Raw genomic sequence first — 17710 nt, 5'->3', positions numbered from 1 at the left:
ATAGATTTATAGATATTGAAATGGTCTGATGGACAAAGATGTGGTTTTAAAAACCAGAAGGACAAGAAGAACAAGAAGGAAGCTAGGAGTCTGGAAACTGCCATGCCTCCATATTTGGTTTCTAATGATCACTCTCCCATGGGTCACTTGTGGTATTTTTTTGAAGGCTCACCATTCATTGCTGTTCAAGGAGGAGATGTGATTCTCTGATGATTTCTGTCAATGCCACAGGAAACAAGTATAATAAGTTCATATTCTGATTATACTTCCTGAGAATCTAGGTAGAAACTCCTCAGTCATCCAGGAATATTGAAATTAATTGGAAAATATCGTGCAATAGCTAGAGCTTTGGCCTCCTAAAAGTAAGAATGATAGTTTACCATTTGCACTATATATTATACTTAAACCTCTGTAAGATTTATGCTTTATGTTCATATTATAACATTAATACTGTAGAAGTTGTTGTTGCAGGTGGAGGAATAATTTAGATAACATTGCTATTTTCTAAAATTCCCTAGTACAAGTTATCTTACATAATTTTAAGTAGAAAAAGTAACTTGCCTGTCTTCATACCATCTTCTGGATATTACAGTGTATGTATGGCATCCTCAAATACATATTTCTTAAATTGCCTTTTCCTTAAATTGCCTCAAAATTAAAGAAACCTTGATAGTCTTGTATAAATGGTGGTTTTGTTTAAAAAACAAACAAAGAAAACACTACACAAAAGTCTTGAAAGCAAAGTAAAATGAATGCAAGGAAGATCAAATGAAAACAGAGGAGAACCCTATAGCACTCTATAACACTATAGCATTGAACTTTCTGCATGAAGATTTTGAGTATTTCTTTGCAATCATTTTACTCAGCGGCTGACCACAAATTAAATTCAACAATAATAAAATAGTCATATTAATGCACATTAAAAAAAAAAAAGCCGTTTAATAGTTAAATATACTTACTACAAATACACTTATAGTGCATTTTTACTATTCATTGGTGACTAATAATGCAGTGAAACACCTGGGATTTAGTTGTTTTGGTTTTTAATCTGGTCTAATTGCTGTAGACATTTGCAATACATTCACTCTGACTGTCAGGGCCTGTCAGAATATTTAATGTTGCTGAAGTGCTAGCTCTCCTGCTCTTTTTGAGGACCGGTTTCTAAATAACGAAAATATACAAAGACCCTTGGATACTCCCAGAACATCACCAGCAGTGAATAGCATGAGATGATCATATGAAAGAATTTTTCTTTGAATGTCCTTTATATTTGTTTTTAGTGCACCTCTTTCATTTTGAAATTACTGGCAGAAGAGTTCATACTTATGAACATGAATTTTTAAATGCAGTTACCAGTGCTATTTGAACAGGGAGGTTTTGAAATATAAAGAAATTTAGTCATTTTAACCCAAAGACCTATACTTCTTGTTTTCATGATTATATGAATATTCTTTCCATGAAATCTTAGTGAAAATAAAATCAGTGTTCCGCCGAGAACTTTATATCAAAAATGATTGCAAAAGAAACTGTTTACAAACTGCTTATGCTTAGGGATGCAGATTCATGAATATTCTGTTGTTGATATTAAGTTAACATTTAACACATTTCATCAATATTTATCTTTTAAAAGAATGAAACATATGTAAATTTTGTGAACTGTTCACTGATTGTTTGCAAAGTAAAAATTTAGGAGGAGCTGCATTTCAGTTTGAGCACTAATAAGTATTCATAAACTATGGCTGATTATTTTACCATTGCTTCTATCTAATTCTATTAGCTAAAAGGAAAGAAATAGTTGAGAAAACTGTGCTAATATTTCTTGGAGATGTGGTTCAGGTCAGTGTAAACATAGCATCTTATTTTGAGCTGTCTGAGATATATCTAACATTTACTTTTTAAGGGCTGGAGAAATGTCTGAAATAGGTCAAAATGCGAGAGAAGAAATGTGCGTATTTCTCCTCCTCCAGTTTGAAGGGACAGTTTCAGATACGCAGGAATTCCGCTTTTCCAAGTTCACCCCTTTTAGATATATAAAAGTTTGTGTGCATCACTGCCAAAAACATGGTCATTCATAGAGAAAGGAGAGTACCAGAGGGAAAGAGTAAGGCCACGGACATGAGATTTTCTGGTTCAGAGTAGGCAGCATCAAATCATTGGCATGTGAAATCCTTTTGGTCCGTGATTCCTAATGATTAACAAAGATTTTTCTTTTCTTTTTTTTTTTTTTTTTTTTGTCCAGATAGTTCCAAATGATGGCTATAGGTTACTTAATTCTTGTATAGAAGATGAGATGAAAATATAATCTGGAGTTTATGAGAAAATCTTATTTTATCTCTTAACTAATTTATCTTAATTATATAATGTGATAAGTTTGTCACCTGTTTGAAAGTTAATTTTCTCCTGTAGTGCAATGTATTTAGTGATTTGAGATATCGTTACTTCAAAGAGTATATAAAAACCCTATAATGTTAATTATTCTTGATCTTGCAGGGAAGAAGGATTTGAATAGCATGACGGAAATCTGAAAATGGAAAATTTGCTTATGAAGCTAGAATGTTTTAGTTTTTCTTTTGATGAGATCAGCCTAGATTAAAAAAAAAAAAAAAAAAGAAGAAAGTATTGCTGGCCTAGGCCTTTTTCTTGAATTACATGAAGAGGAGACAAATTAATCTGCAGAAAAAACATTGTCTCAAAACACCATTATGTGCACTTACAAGAAGAAACAAATAAATCATTTCCCCACATTATTAAAAAGTCCTAACTGGAAACATAAATCCCAGTACCTTTTACCCTTTTAGTTACCATTATCTTAAGAGGTAGGCTGAAAAATCTTTATATCTAAAGCAGAAAGGTTGCTCATGACTGGAAGGATCTTCGCACTGAGAGAAGTGAAAGTTTCCAATTTTTACATTAGAACCAAATGTGCTTTATTGTAGCTCAAAAAAATTGAGAGAACTATTCAGATATTTCAGTATTAATGGAGAACATTGGGACAACATAGTGCAATGTCAATACAGTCAAGAAGCAGACCCTTAACTATAAGAGGGATATATTTGCATTTATAGATTATTAGTTTGTGTATTTCACAGCAGCAAAATATAGATTATAGTAGCAGGATGAAAATACAATAATAGTTAGCAATTAAACCTATTCTCTGAAAATCACAAAGCACTCTTTAACTTTGCTGACAATACCTATTTTTCATTAAATATATCATCCGAGCTCAATTATCTCATCTGAATGGCACTTCTGCGGAAGAACGATGCTGCTTCTGAATCTTTTAAACATACGCGAACTCCCAATACACGAGACAGGCTGGTGTAGCATAACTTTGCTGGTTGTGAGGTCACTCACTTTCATTGCTATTGACCATTTCTGTTTAACTGTTGTTGATGGTTAAAAGATGTGTCTGTTCTTTGGCAGTTCTGTGTAAAAGGTATTGAAACCAAGCGGGCCTAAGTCAAGATGTGGCGATTTTTGTTTTCTTGCATCCGTGTACTAGTGTGAATTGGGGTTCCAGGTATCAGTCAGTCACTGTTCTGGACCAGTTAATAACCCAAGAACAGCTGAGGTTGGTGCTTTCATCCACAAGTTACCACTCCTGAGCTGAAAATCTCGAGTTTCTATGGCATCACTTCCAAATTGTTATGAATTACAGCCAATTATGGTTATTGACTATAGTTAATCATATACCTCACCTAATTTTCTCATTGCTGGAAAGTATTTAGAATAGGAAGTCTTGCATGACTTTAAAGAAGGGGTAACCAACAAGCAGGGTAAATACCTGCGTGTGAATCTGGGGTGAGCTCTGTGTTACTACATTGTTATTACTAAAGGTTCATCAGCTATCTCATAAGTGTCCGCAAAAGCTGCAGTCAGAGGACCATGGGCATATTTTTAATGCTGAGGATGTAGTAATATATAGTAGTATGTAGTAATGCTTCATAGTCCACTTATGATGCCACAGGCCTAACCATGTGACTAGAGAAGACTTAAGTTTAGCTTTACAAACACTGTTTGAACTTGGGTTACGAGGTGTCCCGAGTAACCAAAATATGTTGTGTTAAACAGTATCCCACTATTCAAAAACCCCATAGCATCATACCACTGTGGTACCAGGAAAGTAGAATGAAAACAGAAGCCTGTTGTGCAAGATGGGCAACAGGGACAAGTTGATCAGAAGCAGGAAGGCATGGTGAAAGACAGCAGGAGCAAGACCACTAGATAGGGCACAGAATGAGAAGGAAAGACTAGAACAGAGTTGAGCAGAAGTTGAACAGTAGTCCTAGACGATATTCTTAACTCATCTAAAAGCTGGGGCAATCCACCAGTCAGGGCCCAGCAATAATCTGCTAAGTCCATTAGTCTTTATTTTTCAGGAACCTCTTAGATGCAATGCTAAGAACCGAGGCAAAATCCCAGACCTGTCTATGACCAGCTGTAGATCAGAAAGAGGACCACTTTTCCCCAGACTCTGTGGAAGTGGCCTGTGTTAATTTGCAAGGTCAAAATATGAGGTAGGGGTCATAAATACCTACTCAGTATAGTTGACAAGCCTGCGCCTAGGCCAGAACAAGATACAACTGCCTCAGCAGGGAATCAGTTGAATAAAAGAATATTGTCTTTTAGAGTAGTCTGACATGCATTTTTGTCTTCCCTGAGAGTCTGACATTAGAAACAAACTCAGCTAGAGGAAAGACCAGCCCTACTTAGGTTACTCTTCCCCTGTTCCTCTTTTATTGCCTCACTTTTAATTGAAAGGAAAGCTTTACCAATTAGTGGTGGCAGCAGAACTGCAGAAAATCCTGCCTTCATTATCAAAGGTTGGGTGAACTGTTATAAGAAGCTTTCTCCTCGATCAAATCACTAGTCTAGAAAACTGTAGATCTAGGTTGGTGTTATATTCTGACAGTTTTCTTTAGATGAGAAGCTTGAAGGTATATCCTTCCTTAAGGGAGATACCAGTAAAGACAATAAAATTAGATATATATATTCCTCTACTGCCACTTCCTTAGCTTTCTTAAGGTTGGAAGATGTGGATATAGTGCACAAGATCATATAAATTGCTAAGCTTCAACCGAGGGTCATTTGTAAACTCTCAGTCTGACAAAAAAGCCTTTCATTCATTAAAACAAAAAACCCCAAATCTGTGAATATTAATGTAGACATGTACTCTTGGATATGTTTATGGTGTTTAAAGAGAAAGACAGAACTTATCATCCACTTGGTCATAAACATGGGAAAAGTTATTTTTTTTTAATGCATTTGTCCATAACTTTTATTTTGAACTCCCAGGAAGTAAGGGGAGAAAAAAGAAAGTAAAAGAAAATGGTTCAGTTTTGAAAGGATAATTGAGGGAGAGGTTGGGGAATAACTGCTAATAGCAGGCCATCAGAAGGTCAGTGAGCTTGATGAATTGAATACTTTTGTATTGGAACAAACCGTAGAACTTGTATGTAACCTGGTAGGAGCCTTCCTCCATTTGTCCTTGTAAATGGGAGCTGTGTCTTTGGAGGCATGCCAGAGTGGAACTGCTCATTCATTATTACCACTTAAAGCAAATGATCATAGCCCTATGGCACGTAAAATAACGAGTGTAGCTCCCATTTCACAGATACGAGGCATATATTATGCTTCACATATGGTCAAATGTGTGCTGGCTTTTGGAAAAGGTACAAAAATTACTACAATGAGTAAAGCTCATAAGGAAATAATTCAGTGAATAGGAAATTTTGTAATTGGAACTATAATTAGTGACTAATGCAGAGCAATACATATGCATAATGAAATAGGATAAGATTAAAAGACAAAACTAAATTTAGATTTTAGATGTATTCCTAATCCTATTAGTTTCATCTTTGTGCTCTGCTGAAAACTAAGTGTTTAAATAGTATCTTTCATTTGAATTAAAGCAGGCTTCCCTGACTAGTAAGAACTCCACCTCATGCTATTCCTAATGCACATTATGAAAGTTCGGCACCAGGGGACAGAGGAGGAAGCGAGAGAGGCGGTGCAGGGTTCTTTCTGTATCTCAATAAGGCCTGGCAACAAATGATGTAATAAGCTAGCTGTTTCAATGAGATGGGATAAGAAGAGGAATACAGATAGCAGGTAAGGCTTACGCCCCTTCAGCGCATGCAGCACTGGATGGACCCAGCATGGATTTCCCCCAGTGTGCTGCACAGATCCCACCCATGGAGAGCTTCCTCCTCCCTCCCAGACCGTGGTGCCTTTTATCTTGTGTAAAAACAAAACCATGTATCTCCTCCTGACAAGGTGGAAGGTTCTCTTTGATAACACCCACCAGCGCACAGCACAGGCTGGCACGGGGCCTTCCAGCACCTTTCCTTCCAGTGGCTACCTGTGCTCACAGACGGGCTTCTCAAGCCTGACAAACAGGGACCAGGGGATCAGACATGCCTTGCCCAAGATCACTAGCTCCTTGAGTACAATGTCTTCTGTGAGGCTCCCAGTACAGAAATATAATATATATGATAATACATCAAAATACTTTGCTGTAGTGTAATTCACTGTTCTTTTTTTATTATGCATATTTTATCATTTCATCATGCATTATGCTGAAACAACTGAAACGGCTGGCTGTAAAATTGCATTGCCATTTTCTCTTCAAGATTCTTGAAGGTCACTTCTATAATTGTCAGGGAATTAGTAATTATTTGGATTTGAATGAATACTTACGAATACTTGTATATTGCAAAATATTCCGTACCTAATAATTTTCATATTAAGCATTCTTTTGTGTGTTCTTTTAAGTAGTGAGACCTGTGGTGCATTAGATGGATTTTATAGATATTTTGATTTTACGTATTCTTGTGTTTTTTCTGTAATATAAATAGAAATACAAATACCAGAAAGGTATACGTGATGCTTCAAATCCTTGGATTCTGGTCATTATTGATCCACAGGAGATAGTTTCATCTGATGAGAAGGGTAGCTGAATGGAGAAGGGAAGCTGTATGGAAACAGCTTTCCTTTTCATAAAGATTTCCAAGATTTAAAAAAAAAAAAAAAAAAAAAAAAAAAAAAAGTTCTGTTTTGTGCCAGGAGCAAACTAAGCTTCTTTTAGACCCTGGGTCAAATCACCACAGTTGAGCGCTGTGGCTGGCAAGAGTTCACAGCAGAATTTGTGTAGTCTGTCCTGATGGAAAGTTATACAGGTTATTGTTACTGGTGCTCAGACATTGCTCTTCCATGTCGTACGTAAATCAGTGCCATTATCAGTGAGCAGCGGAGTAAGTTTCTTGCCTTCTGAGAAAGTTTCTTGTCTTTTCTCAGACAAGACTCTGAATACACAGTTATTTATATAAAATATATTTGCGTGTTCTGGTATAAAACCCCAGCATATTGTGAATACTGCCTGTATTTAATATTCTACTTTGCCTTTGAAACAATTCAGGAGAAAAAAAAAAATTCCCTTACAATAATCTCTGTCATGTTATTATAATTTGTTGCATGATATACTGTCTCATTTATGTGACGATCTTACATACACGAAAAGGAAATTCTTTTAAACTCTTCATTCAAAAATTATCCTTTTCCCTTAGCTCTCTTTCAAATTGCCAATGTAAAGACACTTTCAGACACATGCGTCTATTTTTACAAGTCTAATCTGTTTAAGTAGTAAGCTGTTCTTTGACGAATTTAGACAGTGTTTTGTGATGTTTAGAAAAAAAGTGTGTCAGGCAGACCAGTATTATTCCTTGATATTATTTTCTCCTTTCCTTTATAAGTACATACAAAAGAGAGACTTCAGCATCAATTCCTCTTCTAAATTCTGTGGAAAGGACTGTAGGGCCAGAGTGTCTGTGTGACCTCAAATTGTGTGCTGCAGTTAGAGTTGAAGCATATGTTTTTTTGGTTTCTTGTAGTTTAAGCAAAAGTTTTTCTATATAAAAAATATGTTGGATTTCTGTATAGTTGACCCTGCAAAGAGCTCTCACACTGAAATGAGACCAGGAGTGGGCAAGGGCAGAGTCCAGCACATCTGTTTTTCTGCTTTTTCCATTTTAATGCTACTGTTGATTATTTTCTTTATGATATTGTAACAAAGAGTCATAGAGATTTTCTGCCTACTTTTTAATAAAAATGAACATGTTAAGAATCACCATTTGGAAACTAATGAAGAGATCAACAGAAATACAAACACTATTCTACAGTCTGCCACTTGTTAAATGATATGGCATCCAAGTTAGAAAGTTTTTTAATATTGCTCATAAATAAAATAACACAAAAAATTTCCTTGCAATTTAACTTTCTTAGAAAAAAGTAATGAAAAGGTAGTCCAAGCTATTAAATAATCCAGGTTTCCTCTGGGAAAATATTTATATGGAATTTAATAGGCAGCAATAACCTTTCTCTTTGTTTTATGAATCATTCTGTGTATTTAATAGAAAATTATAATCTTGCTGGAGACTTCCGTGGAATAGCCAAGAAAACTAAACGCAGGATAATCATTGTCTGTTAAGGTGCTTGGTGTTTTTAGAGAAAAGTTACGTAACTCCATTTGATCACTGTGAAATTCTGTAGGATATTTCGTGTCTCTGAAAATAACTGCACATCTTATCAATAAGAAAGATACTTCTCCAGCTCTTATCATGTGCATGTCTTGTCAGCAGCATCAGTACATTGTATGGGTTTGGGTTTTTTTCATTGTTTTTTCATTGAAAGAGTTGGAAATAATATGAAAGAGTTATTGCAGCCCACCAGTGTGGTGTTTGTGTGGTTGGAAATGGAGAGAGTATGTTCCATCCTTGAAGGGATGGCATGACGAGGTGTGGAAAGTGTCTGAGGGTGCAAAGCCTGGTCTGGTAGTGTTTCAGGACTGTGTGTGTTAAGAGGAGGACATATTTAGGAACATTTTCTGTAGTGAACGATCCCCCTGATCGATGCTCAGCTGTTGTCTTGGAGAGGGCCACTGGAGGGATCAAAACCAGCCAAGGGAGTTTTAGCTTCATGCTATCACTGAAGCAGCATGGATAATTAGAGATCCAGTGCTCGGCCTCCCTGCCTGCCTCTCTCTTCTTCATTAGTGGAGACATACCACCTGTGGTAAGTCCTACAATAGGCACTGACTTTAAGCACATGACTGAAGTGCCTTATTCAAAAGCCTAGTCACTCTGGGTTTCTTTTATAAGGAGAGGTGCCTCCGGCAAGTAGCACACCCTAATTAAGAACTGTATCCAATACATTTTATTTTCATGTATTTGTGCTACTAGTAATGAAACTCATGCTATTTGGAATAAATGTTCTAGCTGCATTTGTATTAAAACTATAGTGTGTTTAATGGGAATGTTTGGTTTTGTCTCTTTTTCCCCCTGCAGCTGTGACTCTGAAAATAGGTATCTTGGAAATCCACTTAGGGGAACGTGCTACTGTGAGTACTTATATTTTTAATGTTCAGTACTTAAATGCTGTTTACATATTACGTGATAATTTCATTTCCTTGGAAAAACAAAATATTTTTCTTAAGATTTTCTGAAGTTGGGCATGTTGATATTTTGACTGAAAAATAAAATGCCCCACTGGGCTTCTCTGTTACTTCGTCCACAAGAATGCAAATTAAAATCTACTAAAAGTTGTTTCCTTATGCCTAGGTGAGAGGGACTGACCAAGCCGTTGGGTTATTCTCTGTACCTCAACATATGTGAATGAAAGGAAGTAATTGTGTCATTGTTTAAAAGACAGGGTTTGTGGTGGGGAAATGCAAATAGGCTAGACAGCAGTATTTCCTTGGGACACTGAATAGTTTAGCCAGCCTGCCTCCCAGGGACATGATACGCAGCTGCTCTCCAGCGTATCGTAAAATGATACTGTGTCTTGTCTCCATGTTCTTACTGTTGTAGAAAAGGTGCCTCTGGCACGTTTACTTTAAAGCATTACATTTCTGATAGTCATAGTGAAAGACCTGAAGGGATGGGAATGCTTATTACCCATGCGCAGAAATCCCTTAGTGAGTTGTGCCAATTATTGCTGTGCCAATATAGATGTTAAACAGTAATTTTAATCATCATAAAAACGTAAGTGGTGTTGGAGAGCACTGCTTTACCTTTTGCGACTTTTGTGCATACCTACTCAATGTCAGACAATTGGATCCATTTGTCTATTGTTTCCTAACACCATCCCTAACTTCAAACTTACACTTACATGAAGACATATCTCTGAATATATTGATAGCATCCATTCTGATCTTTGGCCTTGTTTTTTAGCATTTCATTTCAGAATGTACACAAAAGCTTTGTTTTAGAATCTCTTTAAGGCATCATTTACCTAATAAATGAATGTTTCTTTTCTTTACTGATGTTTCTTTCCTACCTTAAATGGTTTGCATCTGCAAGGTACGTTTTACAGAACAAAATTGACACATACTATATTACAGATGCTGACATATCCCGAGGCCTAAAACATTTATTTCTCTTGCCAGGTATTAAAGAAATTTGCCGTGGGTTGCTTTTGTTCTTTTTTTTCTCACACACAAGTTAAGTTGAAATGCAATACTTTGAACTGGAAGATAATTTTTAAATACTGTTGTTTGAAGATATTGTTGACAGTTTACATAAAGTAGACCAAGTTGAAAATACTCCTTAAAACTGTGTTCTAAAGATATCAAATAAATGCAATTCAGTTTGTTGTTTGTTGCATAAGAAATTTTTCTTATTTCAAAACAGAAATTTCAGTATTTAGAAGAATGAATTTTTGCATCTATGAATTTTATAAACTTTGTAGATGTAAAGCTAGATAATGAGTACATGAGAAGTTCATACTATGACGAGAGTGCTATATAGGCTATTTTGGATATGTGTATCGACATTTGTTTTGTCCTTTAAAAATAAACGTTATTAAATTTAAGAGATGGGAAAGAAATGACAGTAATGAGATTTGTAGACCTCAGGCACCTGCGTGAAAAAACTTATTTTTTTGCTATCATGTTGCAGGTTGGGTCTATAAATCATGTTTGAGACAAATTGCACTATATTCAAGATACCCTTTCACCTTTAACTCACTACTATTATTTGTCTTCTGTCAGATTTCAAAATATTTTAAAGATCTTGTTGTTCTGAATGATAAATCTTCTTTTAGTACTTTCAGTCATTTAAAATATTATATACAAACGATTTTCAGAGTTATTTTATCTGAAGGTAATAAGGAGCCTGTGCTAATTTAAAATAATGGAATTCTGTATTTCTTGCGTTTAGTGCCTGATGCATCATAATGGGAAATAATTTGTGGATAAGTGACTGACCTAAGATTTCAACGACAATTGCTTATCAGCACCGCCCATTACCTGCTAAATCATGTATTAAAATACATATATGTCATAAAGAGATGCTCCAATTTGTTATCTGTATAAGTATTTTAAAATATGGCCTCACCATGGACTATAATTTGTATAAGAAACTGTTTCGCTTTTGTACAAGACAGACAGTTGGATGGCATTTTTCTGTTCTTATTTCACTACTTTGTAAGAAACTTTCTCTTTAGACACTTATATTGCTGCTTTGCTTCTCCTTGAAGTGAAGAGTATTCTTATTTTTTGCAGCACAGGAATAGTTATTGTTCAGGAGGGAGGACAATACTGAGGAAAACCAAGTTGTATATACTTATGAGCTGCATAAGTTTAAGAGAAATAAAAATTCTAGGCACATTTGTTTCTACCACTTAGAATCAAAATCAGTGAATGGTGCGAAAATAGGAATACAACTTGTAATTTGCTGTATGGTTGGGATCTTCTTCGGGAAAGCTTTTAGTCACATGCTTGAGTTTAGCCATCTTCAAAATGACCAGTTTTACGTGTTCAAATTTTATCTTTTTTTCACTTGTGTAAATACTGCCCTTAATTTGGAATGCTTTTCTAAGCCAAAACCTTAGAATTCAATCCTGAGTGTATGGCTAACTTTTGTATGATATTGGATGACCTCAATTTCTCTTTAAGAGCAGGATGCGGATTGAGAATGCTTGTTGCCTTAGAGGAACTTTCTGCAACTTGTGATACTGTGAATACCCACTGCCCTATTTCAGCTGTTTTCATCTCTTTCAGCTCTCTGCCCAGCTTACCTAGTTCTTGCTTAGTCCTCTCCTCCCTCTTGTCTGTCATTGCCATCCTCAGGCCTAGGGAGGGAGAACAGAATAGTGCTGATATAGGCACTGGTATTAACATCAATACACTGTTTAAGATAGTAACTAAACTCTAAACTTAATAGAGTTAGCCAGTGGGATAGCACACATTGGTTTAGTTTCTTCCTTATTTGTTTCCTTTAGTAGTGATACAAGAGAGTAAGCAGAATATTAATGCTGTACGTGGATAATGTTGTGATTGGAGAAGTGATCTTAGCACAAATGAAAACAGGAAAATTACAGACAGATCTAGCATGATCAAAAAGAGTGAGATTTATATGGGAAGTAGCAAGTTGAGACATTGCAGGGCCTTAATCAATACAGATACTATGCCAAAAGGATAATAAACACAGATAGCAGGAAAGCCGTTGAATCATAGAGATAACAGGAGCAGTTCATTAAACATCAGATTTCATTCTAATATGACATTTCAAAACATGGTAGCACTGGACATGAGTGGTTTTTCTACTTTAAATTATCAAAACTTAATAAAAGTAGAGTAGGAAATGCAAAACAGACAGGGAATACAATAGTGTATTATCCAGAGTGTGTGAAAATCATTGGCCGTTGCTTCTATTAAAATTATTTTCATTTCATTCTTCATGACTTCACTGTATGATTGAAAAAGCACAACAGAGAGAACAAACTTCTCTGAGAGTAAAAGAATGAGAACAAGCCTCACAGATACAAAAATGAGAAAAATATTGAATGTGTAAGAATGCATGAGCAGCTGGATGATGGTCTATCTATTCTAGTACCCTGTTGTCATTAGTGGCTGAATATGAATGCCAGGGGAAGAGTATAGCAAATGGACAAACATACAGTGATATTTCTCTCTTTGCATCCAACAACTTGCAGGTCAGGAATTTAATGAGACGAAGGATTTCTTGAGCTAAAAGTGTTCAATATGCCATTGTTTAGGAATATTGGAGGAAATCTTATCAAAGATTTCTTATACATAATCAAGAGAAGAATATGAATGCAAAAGAAAGCTTCATGAATTTAAAAGCCACAGCTTTGTTTGTCCGTGTAAATATTCTTGTAGGTTGAGTATAAGTCTGCTCCTGGTTCTGGTAGGGAGGCTCTGTATCCCTAGGCCTTTCTGTTAGAAGCCAATCTTTCTGTGAATGATTGGAAGCTGATTCAATCCATATAAATGAATTCTGAGTGGAGGCCAGAGATGGTTGTGCAGCTGACTTATGCATGTACACAAACCATAAATATAACATTTTGTCATGATGCATTCGTATTTGTTGTTGTTATAGTTCTTTGGTATCTCAGCCAGCGTGATGTATAACAGTGACACCTAGATAGCAAAGTATGCATCCAAATTGCTGGATTAGTTCTTTGCACATCAGCATTAGAAATACATTGCTGTTGGAATCAGTGCTCCTGGGTGCAAAGAAACATGCAGCAAAACCAGATAGTTTTAGACTGATTGGGAGGAATCACTGGGACAAATGCCACCTCTGTGATTTTGACCTGGGTTATATACAGACATAAAGCTTTAAATCATAAATAGATAAATAGTCAAACCAGTGTTCTAGAGAAAATGGGAGTTTAAATTTACAATTCATGATATGTTACTATACAGAGGGTGAATGATAGGCTTGCTAACAATCCCTTGTTTTGAAAGGATGTGATACTCTCCTTCATAAACCTCTTTTAGATATCCATATTCTACGGTCAAAAACTTTCCAAAATGTCTGTTTTATGTACGTTACTTTTAAGTGTCATGGTTCCAATGCTACATTCCAAACACAAAGTACAGCTGGTAGATTCTAATACTACTATGTACAGAAGCCTAAAAGCTTACAACAAATCAGTAGTGTGGGTGTAAATTGTATTTTTTGCCTGCATAGTTGTTAGAATTTCCACTAGTTGAGCACTCAGGAGTTGCCTATCCCACCAAGAGAATTCCTAGCTAAGACCAGTCTAGTAGCCAGCTAAGAAAATGTAGTTAAAAAAGGTGTATGTGGATTTACATACCTTAGTCTCTTATTCCCTTTTACCCTTTACAAAATATTTAGAAGCATTTTTTATTATTTCTGGGTACTACCATCAACAGTGAAGGGACAGAACAAGTAGCTTCTCCGTTTGGTTCTGCAGATTGGTTGCTGTTTTAAAATAGGCAGCAGTAGTGGGTTACAGGGCAGCCCACTTTGAGAGTGAAACTTTCATACATTCAAGAAGATTTTCTCAGCAATGCACAACAAGAATGTAGTCACAATTCAATAAAATTACAATAAATTAAAAATTTTGATTAATCTGGTGCTTCTCTTTGGCCTGGGCTTACAGTCTCATGGGTCCTTGACTATCTGTGAACTCAGAGAAAAAGCAGGGGAAGCTTGCCTTTTGCGTTCAGAAGTGCATTATGTATCCAGGGTAACACTATAGAGTTTACTGTGCTGCAGAGCAGGCCCACTTTTAAATTTGTTAGAGATTAGAATGTGACCTTTGAGAAGGATTAGAGAATCCAGGAATAAATAGAGGTCAGGAGGGATGGGTCACTTACGAAGAGAATTAAAACAGGGTGGGGCTGAATGATTCATGGCTTTTTGTAGAATTAAAACAAAAAAACAATTTATTGATCGTTTATTCCACATCTTCACAAGAACATAAGCCTCTGATGGAGATTTGTTGGATTTACAGCCTTTAAAAAAGAGGAAGCATGAATATCTGTACATAAAAGAGGCTGAAAGAATGTACAAATTTAAACCGTTTTCCTAGGTTCATTGTGTTTCCTTCCACAGTTCTTTCTAATCTTTCTCTCACCTCAAGGTTTTATGAAATGTCATTTGTGGATGGCTTCACACAGTGACTCAACAGCCACTATTTCAAATGTTCTTCGGGGATGAAGCATGCCGAAAGGAAAATGGTAGGCCTGTCTGCAGAAGCCTTAAGGGTCAGGTGTACTACAGAGCACTGTCACCACTGAGTTTTTCTAGTCAACCTTGTGGGCATGGAGGGAGGAAACAGAAAGCCAGAGAAAACATTGCTGAGTTTTCAGATGTTTACCGCTAAAAAAATGCAACATAATGACTGGTAGGAAAATAACATTCATAGATTTTTATTTTTTTTAAATTGTCTTTGGATAAATTTTATTAGCTGGAATTTTTTCTACTTAAAGTACACCGCAGGAAAAATATGTGATTGTATGTGAGCTACTACATATTTTGCAACAACTTTTTGGGGAGTGACCTGAATAGTTGGTTTATGGCTTTACCATGCCATTCTAAACTCTGAGCCATAAAATCACAAAGATGAAGAATAATACTTTTCATGTCCAAAATTGGTGAGGAAGCATGACATGTACATTCAGTGAAAACTCTGAAGATATCTGGGCAGGGAGCTGGGAAGGAAGAAGTAAATTCTAAGTTCATGGACTTAGAGCATGACATCTTTTATTACAAAAGAAAAAAGAAAATAAAAATTATCAAATAAAACGTGTACTAGAGGTGACAGTAAAGCACTAGGTGGCAGACTTGCTATACTTAGTGAAGAATTAAACTCAAGAACATTCCAAGGAGAGTATTTTAGAAGGTAAATAGCAAGTAACACTTTTAATAAAACTGTTAAAAGAGATTTTCCAGATATTTAAAAACTATGTTGAAACTTAAAGGGCATAACAATAAATTTTAGCTATTGAAAAGATGTTTATTTTAGTTGAGTTGTGAGATGTATACCAGCAGTTTGATGCTTTGCTACTGATTTGTAGAATTCATATTTCCTTTTGGGACAGCATTAATTTAAACTAAATACATATTGTAATTGTAAAACTATCATACTTGACTTAAAATAAGGAGTTCCACCAATTATATCTAACACTGATTGACTTTGATACAGACTGAAACAATTTTTATTATATATAAATACAGTAACAATAATGACTCACATTGCCTTTTGAATATATGGGCTTATACAAATAAATTCTATTTAAGAAGAAATCTTCTTTGTGTTTAAAGTCTAGTGGAACAGATTATAGTTTAAATCAGACAATTCTAGGATGGTTTGAGAAAAGATTAGCCTCAACAAACCTACCAACTCAGAATGTATAAAGAGCAACAGACAAACGGAGTCTTTGCCCTGAGTGAAAATAACCACACAAACTGTCGCCTTCCAGAGAATTAAAACAATGACCACACCAAGAATCTGAAGGTCCTGATAAACTATTATGATCTGACCCCAGGCTCTGCATATTCATTTGCCAAATGCTAGGTTGGCTTGCAGCTTTTTTGGGCAGGCTAAGAAACAGTTTTTCTGCCAATCATTTCCAGACTTTAATGTGAATTGGAGAATCTTTCCTTATATGTATTTACTTTTTTTTTTTTTAAATATTGGGGATTTTCTTTGTTTGAAAACCCCACACTTTATTTTTGAAAATGAGGATTATTTGCTTTCTCTGATAGCTTTTGCTGCTATATCAGTGAATTTACTGACTGGCATCCCCTTACAGATACTATTTAATAACTTTTGCCAAAGTAGACAAAGTCATTTTAGTGACTATCCATTTAGATATAAAACCCTAAGTCAAAAGAAGATGGCTGCTACCCTGCACAAGCTAGCTTTCTAAGTCCTAAGGAGAAGAAAATAACAGATAAACATACATTATAATGTATGCAAATAGGTCTGTATTAGGGGCCTTCATCACCTGATAGACTGTTCCACAGGTCCCATAGTTATTTTTTATATTATTATTTATCTTGCAAATGTAATATGTAGCATTACAGTAAAATACCAATTAGTATAAAATTTAAAATGGTATAAATTATGATTATTTACAGAAGTATAAATTTTGAAAAGCTTGATGAGGCAAGAGTGAGAGAGACTCAGTGGCTTGGAGGACTCTTTCAGAAGAAATACTTTGTTTTGTTTGGGATTCTAGCCCACACACAAAGCAGTTTTTTAAATGAGAATGTAACCGATGCAAATATCTACATATATACAATATTTTATTTTGTTTGTATGTTGAGCTGGGGTTCATAGGGATGAATACTTTTTGTATCCTTGTGCTGTGTATGCGATGTGCTGTGTATGTGTTTGTTTCCCTAACATGTCCACAAAGACAGGAGCTGTCACTCCTCAGACACCTGGGAGGCCTTAGAGCTCCCCAAGACTGGAGTTGTAAGAAGCAAACGGAATAGGAAAGGATCCATCAGTGTCCCTTTACTTTATCTATTGACAGTGAAGGGAAACCCTTTGTGGTGGTTTTACAGTTGCATTGCTTCCCATGCTGACTTCCCAGGGAAAAGAGAAAATTCTTGATCAGTGGGACTTCAAGGAAAGATCTGTAGTGAAATCCTGAACCAATTGCAATAGAACACCCCCCCACACCCCCTCCCCCGACTTCAATAAGTAAGTGGCTTATGGTTTATGGGAGAATTTGTCTTGGTTCCTTTGGGAGTTCTTGGACAGACTAGCGCATTATTCCATGTCAGCTGGGGTACTTTTCTCCACTGGCAAATATGAAGCACCTGAAGATAGTTTAGCCTCTTCCATTACTGCAGGCTAAACAACTAATGCAACTGTCTAGTTATCGTGAGGTACGCTATTCAGGTGTCTTGGGTCCTGAACCACC

At 35.9% G+C, this 17710-nt stretch overlaps 1 protein-coding gene across 1 annotated transcript in view; it reads left to right on the top strand.

Annotated features, from left to right (window-relative positions):
- ATRNL1 (attractin like 1) overlaps positions 1–17710 on the top strand; it is a gene marked incomplete at both ends in the record, with an annotated part of 524731 nt that overhangs the window by 187746 nt on the left and 319275 nt on the right. The window contains one exon of the mRNA XM_082310449.1: positions 9342–9394. Within this exon, the coding sequence (XP_082166575.1) occupies positions 9342–9394 (53 nt within the window). The remainder of the gene's footprint in view (positions 1–9341; positions 9395–17710) is intronic.

The sequence above is a fragment of the Platalea leucorodia genome (genome assembly GCF_965183815.1).
Source record: "Platalea leucorodia genome assembly, chromosome: 4".
Lineage (NCBI taxonomy): Eukaryota > Metazoa > Chordata > Aves > Pelecaniformes > Threskiornithidae > Platalea > Platalea leucorodia.
This window is presented reverse-complemented; position numbering and strand designations above follow the sequence as displayed.